At 47.6% G+C, this 19656-nt stretch overlaps 2 protein-coding genes across 3 annotated transcripts; both read right to left on the reverse strand.

The window, feature by feature from the left end:
* Window positions 1-183: 183 nt before the first annotated feature.
* SLC16A11 (solute carrier family 16 member 11) lies at window positions 184-2556 on the reverse strand. 2 transcript variants are annotated; one of them, XM_061143281.1, is made up of 5 exons: window positions 2425-2556; window positions 1950-2157; window positions 1483-1626; window positions 551-1318; window positions 184-456 (listed from the first exon to the last, which is right to left on the reverse strand). In XM_061143281.1, exons 2-5 carry the CDS (start codon window positions 2149-2151, stop codon window positions 227-229), a joined length of 1344 nt encoding a protein of 447 aa, XP_060999264.1. In that variant the 5' UTR covers window positions 2152-2157; window positions 2425-2556; the 3' UTR covers window positions 184-226. The 2 variants fall into 2 exon arrangements, with proteins under 2 accessions (XP_060999264.1, XP_060999263.1); XM_061143280.1 differs by having other exon boundaries at window positions 2420-2547.
* A 4736-nt stretch (window positions 2557-7292) lies between these two features.
* On the reverse strand, window positions 7293-11040 carry LOC133055606 (C-type lectin domain family 10 member A-like). The gene is made up of 10 exons (XM_061140748.1): window positions 10913-11040; window positions 9885-9975; window positions 9160-9273; window positions 8762-8857; window positions 8609-8680; window positions 8393-8502; window positions 8177-8336; window positions 7940-8094; window positions 7594-7700; window positions 7293-7449 (listed from the first exon to the last, which is right to left on the reverse strand). The coding sequence occupies exons 2-10, from the start codon at window positions 9943-9945 to the stop codon at window positions 7293-7295; spliced, it is 1032 nt and encodes a 343-aa protein (XP_060996731.1). The 5' UTR covers window positions 9946-9975; window positions 10913-11040.
* Between the last annotated feature and the right edge of the window lie 8616 nt (window positions 11041-19656).

Raw genomic sequence — 19656 nt, forward strand, 5'->3', positions numbered from 1 at the left:
AGACAGACAGTTCCTCAAAGGTTTCCTGTTATAATGGCAAGCACTTGGGCAAAGAGAAATGGACTGACAGGACAAACACCCTTCCCACCTGCCATGGCTTAGGGGGATCCTGTTCCCATCAACCAGCTTTTCTGAATATCTTAAGCAGAATGTTTGCAGCATAGATTGCCCGAACAATTGGAGCTTGCAGGAAAAGCAGATAAAAAGTCTTTATTGGGGGAGGGGCTCAACAAGTGGTGTCCAGAGTGGAGTGAGGGTCTCCCGGGGAGAGCAGGGCAACCTGAGGTACCGGGAGCAGCTCCCCCATCTCAGGGGGTGGAGTGCCTGGACGTGAAGCCGGACGGCAGGAGGGCAGCGCCTTGGGCAGCCCCAAATAGATGAAGCTGCCAGAGAGGACGAAAGAGCCGCACGTGAGGAAGGAGGCGGTGAAGTCTCCAGTCTCATCCCTTAGGAAGCCTGAGAGGAGACGGAAAGGAACTTAGAGGCCTGGGTCCCCAGCTGCAGGTGGGGGGTGGGGGTGGCGAGCGGATCTGCTGGCTCTGGCCCTTACCTGACAGGGGAGGGCCTAGAAGCCCCCCGAGGCTCAGCAGCATCATCACCAGCCCGGTGGCCTGTACCACATTTCCGATGCCCACCAGCTCCGGGAGCACACAGAAAATCAATGGGGCGTAACTTCCGGCGCTCAGGCCGTAGGCCCCAGCCGCGGCCAGCAGGGGGCCCCCCCAACTGTCCTCGTTCCCCACCACCGGCACCAATCCCACCGCCAGCAGCCCCAGGCCTGTCAGAGCCCCGCATATCGTCAGCAACCGCGGGAGGGGCACCCAACCCTGGTCCGCCAGCCAACCGCAGAGGAGCCGAGCGCCGATATCCCCCATCGCAGCCGCCGCCACCACCAGCGCCGCCCCATACCCGCCCAGGCCCCGATCTAAAGCGTGAGGAGCCAGGTGCACGTAGGGGATGAAGTAACCGACCCCCACTAAGGCCGTGCCGAGTGTCAAAACTAGGAAGGCCCGGCGTCTGAAGAGACCGAGGCCGAGGGCAGCTAGAGGGCTTCGGGGTGGGCCCAGGGGGTCGCCAGGAAGAGCGAGGGGTCGTAGCAGGGCACCACAGGGGGTGAGGTGGAGGGTGACGGCTCCGAGGAGGAGCAGGGCGCCCCGCCAGCCGAAATTATCAAGGAGGAGCTGTAAAGCGGGCGCCAGGAGCAGCGAGGAGGCCCCGTTGCCCGTGAGTGCCAGCCCCACGGCCAAGACTCGACGGCGGGAGAAGTAACGGGAGACGGTCCCCAGGGCAGGGGCGAACACCAGGGCCCAGCCGGAGCCTGTGAATGGATAGGACCGGGTAAAGAGAGAAACCAGGGATGCCAGGCCCTGCCATCCCAGCTCTGTTTCTCGCAGGAGGCCCCCGCCCTCTTGGCTTCCGTACCCGACAGGCTCCTAGCTCCACCATCACCCCCTTAAGAACCCGGGTATCCCTCTCCCTCACCAGCAAGGACGCCCAGGCCAAGGTAGAGGTGCAGCAGACTGTGTGCGAAAGCCGAGAAGACGAAGCCGAGCGAGGTGAGGACGCCCCCAACCATCACGACGGGGCGCGCCCCCCAGCGGGTGCTCAGGGCACTGCCCACTGGGCCTGGAAGGGGGCGGAGTCAAGGGAAGACACGCCCCCTGGACCCCCAAACTCGCTCCAACACTTCTCATTGACTGTTTTCCTGGCCTAAACTTCTCCCCCGCCTTATAGCAACACCACCACCACCACCCCGCCCTGCTTCATCTCAAGACCTACTCAATTTTAGAACTTAGAATTCTAAATTCGACCTAGCTCTGAAGGTCGAACTCTAAAGGTCGGTTTTTCTTAGGTTGTTTGGTAACCAGTCAGGTGTGTCCCCCACCACTGCTCTCACGGCACCTCCCCCGACCCCAGTTCCTGCCTTCCACCTCGGGACCCCTCCTTACTGGCTGCCTGCTGCACTGCCAGGGCCAGGGCGCTGACCCATGCCGTCTCCTGAGCGTTTCGGTCGAAATACTCCGCGAAGTCAGGGAAGGCGAGGCCCAGGGAGCGTAACACCCCGTAGGAGAGCCCATTCACCGCGAACCCTGCGGCCGCCACCACCCAGCCCCAGCCCCCGTCCGGAGGTCCGGTTGGCTTGGGGGTCATCGCCTCCTGGGGAAGGCGGAACATCTATCAGAGAAGTCGCCACATCTGTGTCTCCTTTAGGGACCTGAGCGTACCTGAGATCCAGCCCTGAGCACGACAGGACGGAGGCGGGAGTTGTGTGTGTGTGTGTGTGTTGGGGGGGGGGGGGGGGGGAGTGATGTTCGGGCCTTGGGCTAGAACTCCAGGTTCGCGCCGTACAAGAGCGGGATACCAACCAGATCCCCCAGTTCTGAGACTCCCCCTCCCACACACACCAGGTTCCCCTTACCCGACCTCTCCGGGCGATCCGGGGGAGGGGAAGGGCGAAGAATGGCTCGGCCCGGTTTTCTCCCCGCTTCCCCGGAGGGCGGGGCCTTAGAGAGGAGCAAGTGCAGAGATGGAGCCCCACTTGGACAGGCTCTCAAGGTAAACAGGGCGCCTGAGCCACCTGGGACGCGGGGGGTGCCGAGGGCGGGAGCGAGCTGAGACAGCCAATCCACCGAGCCGAGTCCCACGGGGATTGAATTATCCATTTACACCCCCAATCCCGAGGAAGGGAGGGGCGAGGAATGAACACCTCCCCGCCCATGCCCACGCACCTGCCGCTGGCTGCGCACCCGGGAGATGCATGGATTGCAATCGCCAGCCTCCCCAACGTTGGTAGGCAACGCACGGGGTGGTTGCATGGTCCCATAGGAGTGGGACCCATGGGGGTGGTCCTCACAAAGCCTGAGGGGATGAGTAGCTCCAACGTTCTCAGGGAACGTTGCTGGAGAACCTGGTAAACCTGCGGTGTTAAATCACAGACCTCCATGCAGTGCATGTTGCGTGCTCAACGACAATACGCCCTCCAGGACAGTGCGGCAGGAAGAGGACTTCCTTGTGATGGGCCAGGGATATATACACGTCATGTTGCATCTTCACAATCACTCTGTGAAAAGGTGTTCCCCCCATTTTACAGATGAAGTCACTGAGACTTAGAGAAGTTAGGTGATTTGCCCGAATCACCAAACTTAAAAAAAAAAGAAAGAAATATTTGAGTTTGGGTCTGTCCACCTGTGATCCATCCAAGAACAGACCTACTGCTGAAATAGAATCTGCCACCACGGAGGGAAACGTCCTGGAGACAATTTGATGCCAAACTAACCTGGAAATGGTAGATTGATTCTGAGCTACGGGTTTCTGGGACTAGAAAGGATTCTTGAGATCAGAATCCCTGAAGATTTAGATGGGAATTTTAAAAACAAAGTAAGAAATCCGAAAATTGAACCCAGGTATTGATTTCTTGGAAAAACTTTCCTTTTTACATTAAGATTAAGGTTATCATTGATTTACTTTGAAGCAAGGGATGTGTTCTCTGATGTAATTATTAAACAACATCAGAGAAAACCTGGCAGTTTGCATTACAGTTTGGCCGACAGCCACATTACCCAATAGCCACATGGTGGCAGTGTTTCCTAATTGTTGAGAAACTCTGCAAATAAACAACTTAATTAGTGAAACTGTAAACCTAACAACAAAATATGGTCTTCGAGGGCTCTCTACTGCCTGTAAGAGGAAACAAAAGAAAACAAAACAAAATTCTCTACTTTGGATAAAAGCCTTTCCCAGTCAGAGGTAGACCCAGACTATCTTTCTATCCCAGCCCCCCTCCCCTCTTTTCTACACTCTTCCATCAGATATTAGCAGCTCACCTGCTCTATGGGCATTTCTAGCTTTTTATCACTCCTTAATTTTTGAGTATGTCATGCTCTGTGCTTGAACTGTCCTGGAGGGGGTACAGGAACCTTGCCATGTACCTACCACCCTAGGAAAGTGGTCTCACCAGCTTCCCTAGTCTGGGGTGCTATTGTGAAAGGCACCTGGAAGGCAGAACCAGCCTATCCTCAGGCAACAGGGAGGGCAGGGACCCCACTTCCAGCAATGGCCTGTGAGTCCCCTGCTCCAAGCTGAATGAGGCCAAGTGAAACAAAGCACTCCCTCCCCATGGTGAAGTAGAAATGCAGGGGGATGACAGAGGAAACTGGGTCTTTAGGGCCTGGGAGTTGTACAAAGTGATGCTGAGCACCTTTACAAGATACTTATGAATCCACACCACTATTCATGCCTGGAGAATCCCATGGACAGAGGAACCTGGCAGGCTACAGTCCATGGCATTGAAAAGAGTCAGATGCAATGAATGACTGAGCACACAAACACATTTTGTAAGAATTTTGTAAGAATATTGTGTAAGAATTACATCTCAATAAAACTGATTTTTAAGGTTAAAAAAAATCTTAGATTGGTGAGGATGTGGAGACAAAGAAACACTTAGCACTGTTGATGGAAATGTAAACTGATATAGCCAGTATATAGAAGTGCCTCAAAATATTAAAAATAGAACTGCAATGCTGTGCTGTGTTTAGTCTCTCAGTCATGTCTGACTCTGCAACCATATGAACTGTAGCCCAGCAGGTTCTTCTGTCCATGGGGATTCTCCAGGCAAGAATACTAGAGTGGGTTACCATGCCCTCTTCCAGGGGATCTTCCTAATCCAGGGATCGAACCCAGGTCTCCTTCATTGCAGGCAGATTCTGTACAGGCTATCAAAGAGATATCTGCACTTATGTGTCCATTGGAGCATCATTCACAATAGTCAAGATAAGGAAAGAACCTAAGTGTCTATCAATGAATGAATGGATAAAGAATAATATTATACTCCATTAGTTTGTTGTCCAGTGGCTAGTCATGTCCAACTCTGTGACCCCATGGACTGAATGAAGCATGTCAGGCTTCCATGTTCTTCACTGTCTCTCAGAGTTTGCTCAAAATTTTGTCCATTGAGTCGGTGATGCTATCCAACCATCTCATCCTCTGTCACCCCCTTCTCCTCCTGCCCTCAACCTTTCCCAGTTTCAGGGTCTTTTCCAATGATTCAGCTCTTCACATCGGGTGGCCAAAGTATTAGAGCTTCAGCTTGAGCATCAGTCCTTCCAAAAAATATTCAGGATTGATTTCCTTTAAGATTGACTGGTTTGATCTCTTCGCTGTCCAAGGGACTCTCAAGAGTCTTCTCCAACACCACAGTGTGAAAGTATCAGTTCTTTGGTGCTCGGCCTTCTTTATGGTCCAACTCTCACATTTGTACATGACTGCTGGAAAGTAGTATATATGATCTATACATCATATATACCTATATATAATATTCTATCATATAGCCCATATATATTGTGCATGCTGAGTAGCTTCAGTCATGTCCAACTCTTTGCGACCCTATGGACTGTAGCCCACCAGGCTCCTCTGTCCATGGGAATCTCCAGGCAAGAATACTGGAGTAGATTGCCATGCCCTTCTTCAGGGGATCTTCCCAACCCAGGGATGGAACCTGCATCTCTTATGTCTTGTGCATTGGCAAATGGGTTCTTTACCACTAGTGCCACATAGGCAGCCCATATCCAATATATACATATATGTATGTATAAAATGACAGCATGTTATTCAACCTTGTGAAAGAAGAAAACCCTGCCATTTGCAACAACATGAATGGAACTCAAGAGCATTTATAACAAATAATATAAACCAGATAGAGAAAGACAATACAATATGGTATCACTTATCTGCAGAATTATTAAAACAAGACAGAAAGTGGAAAAGTGGTTGCCAGGGGCTGGGGTTTGGAAGGGAATAGGAGGAGGTTGGTAAAAGGGAATAAACGTTCAGCTATAAGATGAATAAGGTCTGAGAATCTAACATTAAAAAAACATGGTAACCATAGTTGATAACACTGTATTGTATATCAGCACCAATATACAATATACTTTTGGGCCACACAAAAAGTCATCTCTACTCTTTAAGTGGTGCATTTCATTGTGTAAGGATTACACTTCAGTAACATTGATTTTTCAGGTTAAAAAAACTTAGGTTGGTGAGGATGTAGAGAAAAACACCTATGCACTCTTGATGGCAATGTAAATTGGTACAGCCAGTATGGAAAGCATATGGAAGTTTCTCAAAAAATGAAAAAATAGAACTACCATATGATCCAGTAATTCCATTTCTGGGTTTATATCCAAAGGAAATCAAAACAGGATATCAAAGAGATACCTGCACTCCCATGTTTATTGGAGCATCGTTCACCATAATCAAGATATGGAAACAACCTAAGTGTCTATCAGTGGATGAATGGATAAAGAATAATATAATATTCTACCATATATACATATATAATATTCTATCATATATATATATAATGACAATATTATTCAGCCTTGACAAAGAAGGAAATCCTGCCATTTGCAACAATATGAATTGAACTAGAGGGTATTTATATCAAGTAATATAAGCCAGATAGAGAAAGACAGTACTGCATGATATCACTTATCTGCAGAATCATTTAAAAAAAAAGTCAGAAAAAAAATAGAAAGTGCTAAAGTCGTTGCCAGTGGCTGGGGGTTGAGGGGAATAGGAAGAGTTTGGTAAAAGGGAACAAGTTTTCAGCTATAAGATAAAAGTCTTATAGCTGAGAATCTCGGAGAAGGCAATGGCACCCCACTCCAGTACTCTTGCCTGGAAAATCCCGTGGATGGAGGAGCCTGGAAAGCTGCGGTCCATGGGGTTGCTGAGGGTCAGACACGACTGAGCGACTTCACTTTCACTTTTCACTTTCACGAATTGGAGAAGGAAATGGCTCCAGTGTTCTTGCCTGGAGAATCCCAGGGACGGGGGAGCCTGGTGGGCTGCAGTCTATGGGGTCGCACAGAGTCGGACACGACTGAAGTGACTCAGCAGCAGCAGCTGAGAATCTAACTTAAAACATGGTGACTGTAGTTGATAACACTACTTTATAATTGAAATTTGCTAAGAGAGTAGAACTTAAGTGTTCTCACCTAGGAAAAATAATAAACATGTAAGGTTATGGATATGTTCATTAACTAGATGCGAGAATCCTCTCACAAAGTATACATGTATCAAATTCTGATATTTAAATATCTTACAATTTCATATGTCAATAAAGCAGAAATTTTTAAAAATATCTTAGGAACTCTAGATAGTCTTTTAAAAGTTAAGGGGAATAAAAGAACCTCAAATGGCAGTGCTCTAATCTCCCAGGGTTTATTGCTCTCCTACAAGGAAAAGTGTCCCCCTTCCCCACCCTGCCATTTCCCAGGCAGGGGGCCACTCTCTTAGTTGCCTTTGCTCAGTCCAGCCTCGCAGATCCAGTGGTAGAGTCTTTGGCAGGCACCGTCATTCCACTTACCATCGGGGTAGAAATGGGCACTGTCCTCACCCCCACCCAGCTCATGCCTATGAACGTCATCCGGCTGGCCTGGCTTCCAATTCCTGGGGGGTGTGGGGGGAGAGGAAAACAGCCAGCTAGGAAGAACAGATGGAACAGAATCCAGGCTGGGGAGAAGGGGCTGTGGATCAGACCCTGGAGGAGCAGAGCTGAAAGAGGAAAAAAGCACAGAAAGCCAAGGCACTCACTTGATGTCGGTCTCATAGTCCGACCCATCCACCCATTTCCAGACTCCATCTGGATCACTGAGGCCCATACAGGTGAAGTAAGGACGTAGGTTGGCCTGGATAAAATCCTGGGATGACAGAAGGGCAGTGGTGACTCCCCTGACCCTGTCCCCCCAGGCCAGCTCCTTGGACTAGCAGTTCTGAACTTCATGGGTTCATTAAAGCCATGGAGGAGATTCAGGGTGTTGATCCCAATGCTGGGACCAGTGGAACCTCTGAGGATCTGGCTCAGATGGCAGTGGTTGTTAAAACTCCCCCAGGTGATGCCAATGAGACCAATCTTGGGACCTGAGCTCGGGGGGCTCACCTGCTCCTCTCTGGAGTTGATGACTACCAGGTGGGCATTCTTCAGTTGGCAGTCTTTCTCAGCTTCTGGCCAGGGCTTCCCCAAGGAAGAAAACCAGTAGCAGCGGCCTTCATGCTCCAGCCAGTTGGCGGGACAGCAGGCTGTGTTTTGAGAGACTAAGGGGCGAGGGTTCGGGGAGTGGCTGAGATGCTGCCCAGGGGGACGTGGGCAGGAACTGGCTCCAGGCATGCCCCACACAACTCTTACAATTGCTCTTGAGAGCATCCATCTTGCAGGTCAGGGAGTTCAGGGTCTTGGCCAGCTGCTGGACTCGAAGGAGCATTTCAGAATCACTTGGGATGCACACAGATGGGCAGTGGGTACAGTGCTCTGGGTGTAGCTTCTGCTCCACGAGTCCCTGGAGACCAGGGATCCATGCCCAGGACCAAGCCTAGGAACGCCCCTGCCTCCCACATGCCTCATGCCCAGGTAGAAGGCAGTAGGGGCCTGACCTGCTTTGAGTTCTTCCAGTTGCTTCTCCAGCCTGTTCTCCAGAGAAAGCACCTTGTCATTCAAGCTACGGGCTGGAGGGGAGGGCGCTCAGCACCTTGTGACTGCTCCCACCCCCCACCCTCCAGTCTGAGAGCCCAGCCCCCATCTCTCCACACCCTCTCCCTGAGGGTCTCTTACCAGCTTGCAGTTCTTGCTTGTGACTTTCCACCTCAGCTTTCAGTGATGTTATCATTTCTTGCAAGTTGCCACCTGGAGAACTCAGGAATCAGCCTCCATCCCTGCTCCACCCCACCCCACCTCAGTCCAGAGCCCCTTTCATGCCAGGCTCACCCTGGGAGTTCAGTGCCTGGACCTCGGCCGCAGTGTTTGAAGTGAAGTTACTGAAACCTGTTCTCAGGGTCTGCAGGTCACTCTGAAACTTGAAATCTGATAGGCAGATGGGACAATCAGTGCTAAGGGTTACCAGGCCCTCTCTGCACCAGCTTTGGGCCCCTAACATGCATCATCTCATGGGTCCCTTCAGTGACCCCACCCAAAGGACTGGGCCCTATTGTTATCTGATACCGCAAGTGAGGCAGTTAAGGCTCAGAGAGAGGACATAATTTGATACCATTCCCCAGCTGACAAGTGACAGAGCCAGCAGTCATCCTCATCCAACCACTCTTGCACTCAGCATCCCCACCACACCTCGTTATTTCTCTCTTCCTTGCCCACCATGTGCCACTCACTTTGGTATCCCATCACACATACGCTGGCCAGCAAGAGGCTGAGGCCCAGGGAGAGCAGGAGGAGGCAAGGGCTGGAGAGGAGCCGCTTCAGGAAGGTCTGGGAAGAAAACAGCACTGCAGGAGGAGAGGGTGTCAGGAGGAGGGGGTCCAGGTGGTGGGACAGACGGGGCCGAGGATGGGGCCACAGGGACCTCTCAGGGAGGAGGCCGGTGCGGCTCATGCTGGTGGGAGGCCGGATGAGAACTGTGGGGCAAGGGGTGTCCAGGTCTCTGACTCCTCATGGACCAGCCCAAGTGCTCAGATACAGGGGCCCCTCACACGCCTGGGGACATGTGTACATAAAGACACACAGACAGAGGACCATCGCGATGTGTAAGGTCCTCTCATCAGAGTTGGGGATGTAGCAGGAGGACCCAGAGAGAGCTAGGGGCAGCCCACACTCTAAGCTCACAAGGTTTAGGGCGAGCTCACACTCAAGGGTGAAAACACATTAGAAAGACAGTATATGCTCCTGCCTTTCCTCAGCGCACACGAAGTCAGGCCCACTATGGATCTTGAATTCTCTTCAAATTGGGTCCCCCAGAGGCTGGGCCCTGACCCCGTTCAGAGTGGGGGAACCCCACCAGGACATATGGTAGAGGTGCAGACATCACACTTGACAGCAGAAAGCCTTCTAAACATATTAAGAAGAGATTTTAGCAAAGGCTGTTTCCCCTTTCCCTTACCTTCTGTAAACCCCTGGCTTTTTTTCTCACTCTCCGAGTACTGAAGGTCTTCGTACTTCATGACATGTTTGGACCAACATGGTCTCTGAGACTGTTGGAGCAGAAGTGGAGGCTGAGCCAGTGGGCAGCCTGGGGCAGGAGCGGGATTAAAGGGGGAACGCAGGGGCCAGGGAGGAGCTGCAGGCAGGGCTGGAGGTGAGAGAAGAGTGAGGTTTGAAAAGGAACCCATGGTGAAGGCTAGAAATGGGGACGGGCTTGGGTTTGCAGCTGAGGTCAGAAGTGGGGTCAGGGATGGGGTTTGAGCTAGGGTCGGGTTGAGTTTGGAGTGACGGTGGAGGTGAAGTTGGAGCTAAATGCATTGTGAGGACTGGGTCTGATGTTGGGGCTGGAACCAAGGTTGCATCTCCTACTAGGATCAGTACTCACGCTGGGGTCAGTACTCGTGTTGAAGCCATAAATGGAGATGGACCTAGGCTTGGTGCTGAAGTTGAAAATAGGACAGAGATGAGGTTCAAGCTTTTGAGGGATGGGGAGCAGGGCAGGCTGGTGTTAAGAGTCAAGCTAACTTGGGAATTCTCTGGCAGTCCAATGGTTAAGGCTCCATGCTTCCACTTCACAGGCCAGGAGTTTGATCCCTAGTTCCTAGGATCCTGTGTGCCCTGCTGGGCTGCCCCCAATTAAAAAAAAAAAAAAAATGATATAAGAACTCTGGGGGTGAAACTGCCACTGGGGTTGGTATGGGGTTTGAGATGTGGCTGGAGTGGGGGCTGAAGACAGGGCTAGAACCAGGCTAGGGAAGGGGCTGACTGTGAGTATCAGTTTGTGACCAAGGTTGTAGCTGCCCTAATTTAATCCGAATCCAATGAAGGGAATAGAGTCTAAAATCTCCACTGAGTCATTAAATCCCCAACCTGCCCCCTTATATATCTTACCATTCAGCTCCACCAAAGACCCATGATCCCTTCTCCCTGCTTTCTCTGACATCTTCCCTGCCCTTTTAGTCTCACATGCATCCCCAGCCTCCTTACCTGTGAGAAGTCAAGAGGCTGTGATTTTTGAATTCTTTGCGCAGCAATGACCAGAGTTGGAAAAAACTAAATCCCGGACAGTTGGGATGGGGGTGGCCAATGGAAGAGTCACCTAACTGAGTGGAGACCTGCTGGTCATTGTGTCTGAATGACCAAGAGTCTATAACCCGGGAGACTCTCATTTCCTCAATTTGGGGCAGTAACTAATAAGAAGGAATTGAAATTAAAACTCAGGCAGAGGTGGCGTGTGTGGGGCAGCTGGGCTTTTTCAGACCTCCTGTGACTTCCTCAGTTTTACTATTTGGCAGTGAAACATTGGATCAGAAGGAACCAGAGTTCCAGTGTTGCTCTGTCCCATACCTCCTTTCAGTTCCTTCATCTCGGAATTGTTGATGTCTCCATCATTGCAAACCCAGGTCCAGAGGCGCCCTTTGCTCTGCTCTTGCTCAATCCTGACCCAGGGCCCCTGGCATCTTCCTCTGGGGCCTCAGCCAGAAAGATCCCTGAGTTCTGGCCAGCTTTCCTTGTTGTCAAGTCCAAGCTTGTTCTGATCACTGAATGACAGGGACAAGGTGTTGAGGCAAGGAAAAAGACTTTACTCAGAAAGCAGGTGCTGGAATGCCAGAAGATGGCAGAATAATGTCTCAAAATAGCCATCTTCATGGAAAAAAAAAAAAAAATAGCCATCTTCTTTTATAGAACAGAGATGGGGTCAGGAAAGGGGTGAGGAAACAAAGTAAAAAGGCCATTAGTCTTGCAAATATCTCCTAGAATGGCAAACCTCAGGTGGGGATGTGTTGATTTCTTCCTTCCATCCACAGGTGGACAGGGTCCTGAACACTTTAACAGTCAGGCAGAGGGGCAGATGCTCTGAGGTAGGTCTTTATGTATGATTATAATAACAAAATCCAACTCAGAGAAACAGTTCCAACATGAAGTGAGAATTGGCTTTTCCCTGTCACATCCTCATTTCATTTGAAAGGAGGGAAGAGGTGGCAGAGAATAGGATCTCCTGGCTGGAATGGGAAGGGAAGATCCAGGAGAAAGAACAGAATATATTGAGCATCAAATCCGTGATGAGGATTGTGCCAGACATTTGCATTAACCATTCAATTCCCACAAGATTGTTGGGAGGAATTTCGGATGAAGAACTTAGGTTCAGAACCATCCTGTGACTTGCCCAAGATCACTTGCCTGGTTTGCTTAAGAGCCAGAATTCCAGCCTAGGGCTGCCCCACACCTTAGCCTGGGCTTTCTCTGAACATACTATCTTCATGAAAGGGGTTCAGTTTAATCCTGTCAGCTCTTAAATCCCTCTAAGAGGTTTTCCCTTAATTCACACACACAATCTTTTCATAGGAAAGATTCTTAGTGTCTTAAAAAGGGAAGAAGGAAAGCAAATACATTTCAGACTCTATTTTCTAGTTAAATGGGATTGTGCTCTGATAATTACATTTTCAAACTCATTTAACATTGTATCAAGAATATTTGGCCACATCAGTTCACAAAATGTCCTTTATTCCTTTTTTAATTTCATCTCATTTCATAAGCTGTGCCATAATTTATTGACTAAGCTTTTTCCCTTATGATAAACATTTAGGTTGTTTCCAGTTTTCTTTGGCTTTCTTGCTTTGCATTTATTTGGTGTTTTGATTAATATCTGTTACAGGCTGGGTTTTTGGAATCAATGTGGAGACTGAATTTGGGGTACAGTTTAGTTATTAGGGATCAGAACCTGTGAAGGGAAGGGGAAAGAAGGTGGTGGTAGAGGGGGACGTTAAAGAGTTACAAAGATCCCACAAAGCTTTAGCCCATCCGACAGGGGCTTCTAGGGGTTCACACTGCATTGGCTGTCAGAGCTGCGCATTGCTGCACGTAAATGGGGCCTTTATTACCTGATCTCCCTCAGTTACCTGATATGGCTACCACAGCAGGGGTGGGACCTCAGGGGAGGGGGCTGTGTGCACAGGTTACACACCCCATGACTGGGCACCAAGTCCTTTTTGGAAGTGAGGTCTGGCTGTCTTATCTTTGTGTCTACCCCAGTACTGCTTTGCATTCACACATTAATTGGGGGATAATCAAATTTTTGCTTTATCGAATCTTTCCCACAAAGAGCATGGTATCTTTCTCCATTCATTTATCCAAGTGGTAGGGACAGAATGAAGGGACAAAATAGGTGATTAAATAGTTAATCCCACTAGGGGTTTGTAAGTGGAAAAATATGAGAGACCCCTATAAGTTAATGATTACTCAAGAAAGCAGGTTTGCTTAGCAACAGAACCATGCAACAGAAGCACGGGACATGCCCCAAAACAATAAAACAATGGTTGCATAAGACCTACGTGATGAGTGCCCAGTGAACTCAGTCAGTTAATGATCCCTGGTACATGTTCTCTGAATACACAAAAAACAATAATCTGTGGGCCTAGCTTGACCACACAGGGACAGGGAAACTCCCCTGCTCAACTTGGAGGAGGAGCTGATGATGGAAGCATGACGTCTACTCAAGAAAGACAAAGAAGGGTTTCCCCCTCCGCTACTTTCCCTTCGATTAAAAAACTGCAGCCCACTAAGTTTTCAGGGTGCAGCATTTCTCACCCACCTGCTTGTAGGCCCCCAAGTATCCTAGTCTAATAAATAGCTTATCTACCACTTTGCTCTTGCTGAATTCTTCTCTGCACTGAGACATAAAGGACTACAATACTGGAGCTCTTTGGAGCCCACCTGAAATGACACCAATTGGTTTCACAAGCATTTACACATCCATTCAAAAATATTTATTGGGTGTTAATAAAAGAAAATGTCACATATGGAGGTATGGGAAAGTCATTCTGGCTTTTTCATGAGCTAACTTGAACTTTATGGCCAAGTTATGACAGTGTGTTTGTGAACTATCAAATACACATTATGCATCCACTTTAATTATTTAAAGGGAAGAGCGCACTGACCAGAAGTAAAGAATGTCCATGTCAAAAATAAAGATGAAATTCTCCTCTTCCTGGGATGCCAGTGCTGCTCCTCCTTTGATCATAAGACTCCCTTCCCAGGTGCCAAGGCCATGCTTCTTACTGTGTATGTTTTGGTCTGGTTGTTTTTAAAACCTTGAAGAAACATATTTCTGAATTATTTAATGTTCTGACACAATAGAAAACTGTGCTGAAACTCCAGGCCAGTTAATTTCTCAGAGAAATCTGAGAAGTTGACTTCGGGGCTATAGTCCTCAGCTGGGCTCAAACAGAATTCTATTCTTATGATGGCTTATTGATTATTTTCATCAACAATGTCTACAATATGCCAGGCCACCTCCTTCAGAAGAGACATCCTACAGAAGTAAACAGGTGAGAAAGGACCTGGTCACAAAGCTTATATTCTAGTGGGTGATGGATAAACAGAATAAGTGAGTAAAACACATATAATGTTACACAGTGATAAATGCTAAGGAAGACAATATAGCAAGGAGGTGGGTATAATAAAGTCAATTTTTAACAGGGTGTCAAGACTAGGAGGTCAAGAACAACCTTACTGAGGGACTTCCCTGGTGGTCCAGTGGTTAAGAACCCACCTTCCAAGGCAGGGAACACGGGTTCAATCTCTGGTCGGGGAATTGAGATCCCACATGCCTTGGGGCAGCTAAGCCCACAGCAACAGAAGATCCAGCATGCTGCAAGTTAGACCCGATGCAATAAAAAATAAATTTTTTTTTCAAAAGAATAATCTTAGTGGGAAGTTGATATCCAAGCAAAAGCCCAAAGGAGGTGAGGGAGAAGTAGATGAGGCTCAGCTAGGAAACCTGGAGCTCCAGCTCTTCAGGGCCTGTAGGCTATTGTCACGGATTTGACTTAGAGGGGCAGGCTTTGTGGGGGTCAGAGCAGAGGACTGAGTGAGCTGATTTATATTTTAACTGTGACAACGTGACTCTTGTGAATTTCAGGAAAAGAGACTAGAGTCGGGGGTGGTGGCGGGAAGGGATGAGAGATAAATTAGGAGCTTGGGACGAGCATATATACACACTACTACATAGTGGCTCAGCTGGTAAAGAATCTGCCTGCAATGTGGGAGACCTGGGTTCAGTCCCTGGGTTGGGAAGATCCCCTGGAGAAGGAAAAGGATACCCACTCTGATATTCTGGCCTGGAGAATTCCATGGACTGTATAGACCATGGGGTTCGCAAAGAGTTGGATACAACTGAGTGACTTTCATTTTCACATATAAAATAGATAACTAAAAAGAACTTCCAGTATCACACAGAAAACTACTCAACATTCTGTAATAACCTATATGGGTAACAAATCTGAAAAAGAATGAATATATATACAGTATATATATAATTGAATCACTTCGCTGCACACCTAAAACTAACACAACGTAAATCAAATAGATTCCAATAAAATTAAGAAAAAACTATTGTAATATCTGGGTGAGAGATGATGGTGGTTTGTGTATGGTGCTGGTGAAAAACATATTTTGATTCTGAACACATTGTGAAGGTAGAATTGACGGGATTTTTTGCTGATAGATTGTATGTGAATCTCACACACACATGACACAATTCTCCTGCTATCCCTCTAAATAAATGAAACTTTGAGCATTTTCCATAAGTTGCTAACTCTCTAGAAAAAACAACTTTCCCCCTGGCTATGCGATGCTGATGTCTTAAGATCTGTCATGACATTTTGTGAATAGGATAATCATTGAGAGAAGTTTTATTTTGCCATCAGGAGAAGACTGATAAAAATTTGTTAAATCTGGTAATTGTGCAGAATTTTTCTTTGGATATGTGGTGTGATTTACTTGATAAGGTTGCCCTACCAAAGTCTGATCCCCTTACAATTTTTTTTTTTTTTTTTTAGTTTCAGCACAGGAGTTTAATTTATATCCCTCTTACTCATTCCTTGTAAATATATTTATTATCCATATCGCTATTTAATTTTTCTCAAAAACTGTTACACAGAGGCTTGTATTGTTTACATATCAACCGTGACACAGGTCTGAAACAGACACTTGTCTCTGTCCTCCTGGGAACCCACACACAAAAGAGCCAACAAATGAGAACTTAGTCAATATGCTGTTGAAACTGTTTACCTCAGATTGGGACTTAAACCCAGCCAAAAGCCAGTTTGGGACTCAAACCCAGCCAAAAGCCAGTTTGGGACTCAAACCCACATGGCTGGGACTCAAGCCCAGCCAAAACCCTGCTTGGGACTTGAACCCACATGGCTGGACTCAAACCCAGCCAAAACCCACGGTACCTGGTTTCAGGACCTAATGAAGCTTGGGTTCTTGATGTCTCACCACAGTAAGAATTCAGTGAGAGACAAAGTGATAGGTAAGGAGTGGATTTATCCAAATACAGAGTGAAACACACTCCACAGTGTGTGGGCCATCACAGAGGGCAATAACGGTGAGGAAATGCAGTGTTGTTAGTTTTTATAGGCTGGGTAATTTCATATGCTAATGAGTCAATCATAAAGGACTGACAAGCCAGTCAATGGTAAAGGAAATCAGTCCTGACTATTCATTGGAAGGACTGATGCTGAAGCTGAAATCTCAATACTTTGGCCACCTGATTCATAGAACTGACTCATTGGAAAAGACCGATGGACAGGGAAGCTTGGCATGCCGCAGTCCATAGGGTCTCAGAGAGTCGGACACGACTGAGTGGCTGAACTGAATGAGTGGGAGGATTATTCCAATTATTTTGGGCAAGGGGTGGAGATTTCCAGGATTTGGGCCACTGACCACTCCTTGGTCTTTTAACAGTGGCTTGGAACTGTCAAGGGACCTCTGAGTGTATCATTTCACTTGCTGATTGAGGATCAAGGTCTAACCTTGTCTGCCATCTTGGTCCCATTTGAGTCTAATCAGTTTATGTTGTGTCCTTGGTCTATGTCATTCTTTCAAAAGTTGTGCCCTGCCCCTTTCCCTCCTGGTACACTTTCAGTGATCCAGATAATGTTCTTTCTTTGATCTGAGGTGGCATTTAATTTTTTTAGAGTAAGAAAAGATTAAGTGTAGCGTCCTCCTTGGTAGTCCAGTGGCTAAGACTCTGTGCTCACAATGCAGGGGGCATGAATTTGATCCCTGATCAGGGAACTAGACCCTACGTGGCACAACTAAGAGTTCGACAGCCACATCTAAAGACCCTGCATATTGCGATGTTAGGCAAATTAAGAGGGAGGATGTCTCCTCCAGGCTTCAGAAACAGGAGAGCAGACCCTTGACCTTGCTTCTGATCTGCCTGGACACTGTTTCAGATACTGCCTGGATTCCATGCCTGCCCTCAAGCACGTCACTTGAGATAAGAAAGGGAGTGGGTCTTGGAATTCTAGGGCCCCCGGAGTTTGGCCAGCTGCTCAGGGTTTAATGAAATCCTAAGACTCACAGATAAAACACACCGCATTGTAACAAGGTTAAAGTGAAACTAGTGCTGCATTTTTGCAAGCAAACTGCTGAGGATATCAGTTTGCGGCCTGGGATTACAAGCGGGAGCCTCCGAAACTGCACTCTGAAGTCTCAACCCATGCAGTGGACGCACTGCACTTTTCCCAATTAGGATTCCAGATTGCTGTTACTTGGGACTTCCCAGAGCTGTTACTCCAAAATTTGAAATTCACAAGAGCACATCCACAGTTTCCCTGCACTCTTCTTGCCTCTCTCAAATAGCACTCCAGGATCCCAACAAAGTTTGCAGCTTAACTACGGGCTTCCCAGGTGGCTCAGTGGTAAAGAACCCATTTGCAGTGCAGGAGACGCAGGAGACTTGGGTTCAGACTCTGGGTTGGGAAGATCCCCTGGAGAAGGAAATGGCAACCCATTCCAGTATTCTTGCCAGGAAAATCCCAGGGACAGAGGAGCCTGGCAAGCTACCGTCCATGGGTTTGCAAAGAGTTGGACATGACCGAAGCAGCTGAACACATTGGGCTAAGAGGAGGCGAAGAAGCGGTCCTCTCTCCTGTATGACTCTCTGGCTACATGCACGAATTCCCCCGAAATCATCTCAACTCCCCACTTCTCATTCTCTGGGAAGGAGAATGGTTTCTTTTTTTATCACCTCTTAGTAAGTCCTGACTCCCTGTCTCCTGCTCCTCTCTGAGTTTCTTTTCCAGGTTTATTGAGATATAATTGACACAAAACATGGTGTGAGTTTAAGATATACAATGTGTTGATTTGACATATTTATAAGTTGTAAAATGACTGTCTCCACAGTATTACCTACTACTTCCAGCCCATTTCATATTTACCATTTATTTATGTGTGTGTGTGTGGAGAGAATATTTAAGAACTCCTCTGTTAGCAACATTCAGGTATATGATATAATATCATTAGATATAATCACCATGCTGTACATTAGATTTCCCAAACTTGTGAATCTTATCATGGAAGTTTGTGCCCTTTGACCTATATCTCCCCATTTCCCCCATTCCTCGGTTCTTCTCGGCTTTAAATGTATTAATTAAAGCGTTTGTTAACAATCATTCTCACTTTGCAGAATTCAACCAACTTTCTATTGAAAGAGGAAAAGCATCACTTAACTTCCTATTTCCAATGGCCTTGCCATGTCTCTCAGTTCCTTAATCAGGCTTGCCACATTTTTATTTATCCCATTAGTCTTTTCAGAAGTGAGATTTTGGGAATTCCCTGGTGGTCCAGTGGCTAAGACTCTGTACTTCCAATACAGGGGGCCTGGTCAGGGAACTAGATCCCATGTGCCACAACTAAGATCCTATGCAGCAAAAAAAAAAAAAAAAGACGTGAGATTTTGTTAAAAGGATAAACAAGCCACAGATTTGGAGAAGATGCTTGCAATCCACATCTTCAACTAAAGGCTGGTATCTAGAATAAATAAAGAATTCTAAAGACTCAACAGTAAAAGAAAGAAAATCCAATTAGAAAATGGGCAAAAGACATGAAGAGACATTGTGTCAAAGAGGATATACAGATGGACAATAAGCACATAAAAAGATGCACAATATTAGCCATCAGAGAAATGCAAACTAAGATCATAGTAATATATTTCCTCATACCTATCAGAATGGTTAAAATTCTTTTTAAAAATAGTGTGTGCATGCTAAGTTACCTCAGTTGTGTCTGACTGTGTGACCCCATGGACTATAGCTCATGAGGCTCCTCTGTCCATGGGATTCTCCAGGGAAGAATATCGGATTGGGTTGCCATGTCCTTCTTCAGGGGATCTTCCAGACCCCAGGATCGAATCCACATCTTTTAAATCTCCTGCATTGGCAGACAGGTTCTTTACCACTAGCACCACCTGGAAAGCTCAAAGCAACGAATGCCTCTGGAGGCACCGCTGGAATTAAAAAATAGTGATAGCGACCAAATGCAGGTGGGGATGTGGACAAACCTCTCTGGAGGTTTCCATAGGAACCCCAAGGGCAATGGGCAGGGCAGAACACAGCATGGGACACAGAAGCAGAACTCTGAGCAAATAGCATCAATGCCTTCATGATGGCCCCAAGGACCACCAAGCGCCTGGCTCTCAGCCACGCATCCCTTACACCATACCTTTCCTCTCTCCCAGATGAAAGAAGCCTGGAGAGAGCTGAGTGTAATGACTGTGAGCTCCCCACCGAGGCTTCAGTGGTGATTTTCAGGCCCGTGGGATAAAGGGAACATCACAAAGTGGGGGAGGAATTTCCTGTCCAAGAGATCAGGCCTAGAATAGGGTCAGCTCTCACTGCAGCACATCGCAAATGGAAAACGTGGGAAAATGGTGACAGATC

Source organism: Dama dama, chromosome 5 (genome assembly GCF_033118175.1).
Source record: "Dama dama isolate Ldn47 chromosome 5, ASM3311817v1, whole genome shotgun sequence".
Lineage (NCBI taxonomy): Eukaryota > Metazoa > Chordata > Mammalia > Artiodactyla > Cervidae > Dama > Dama dama.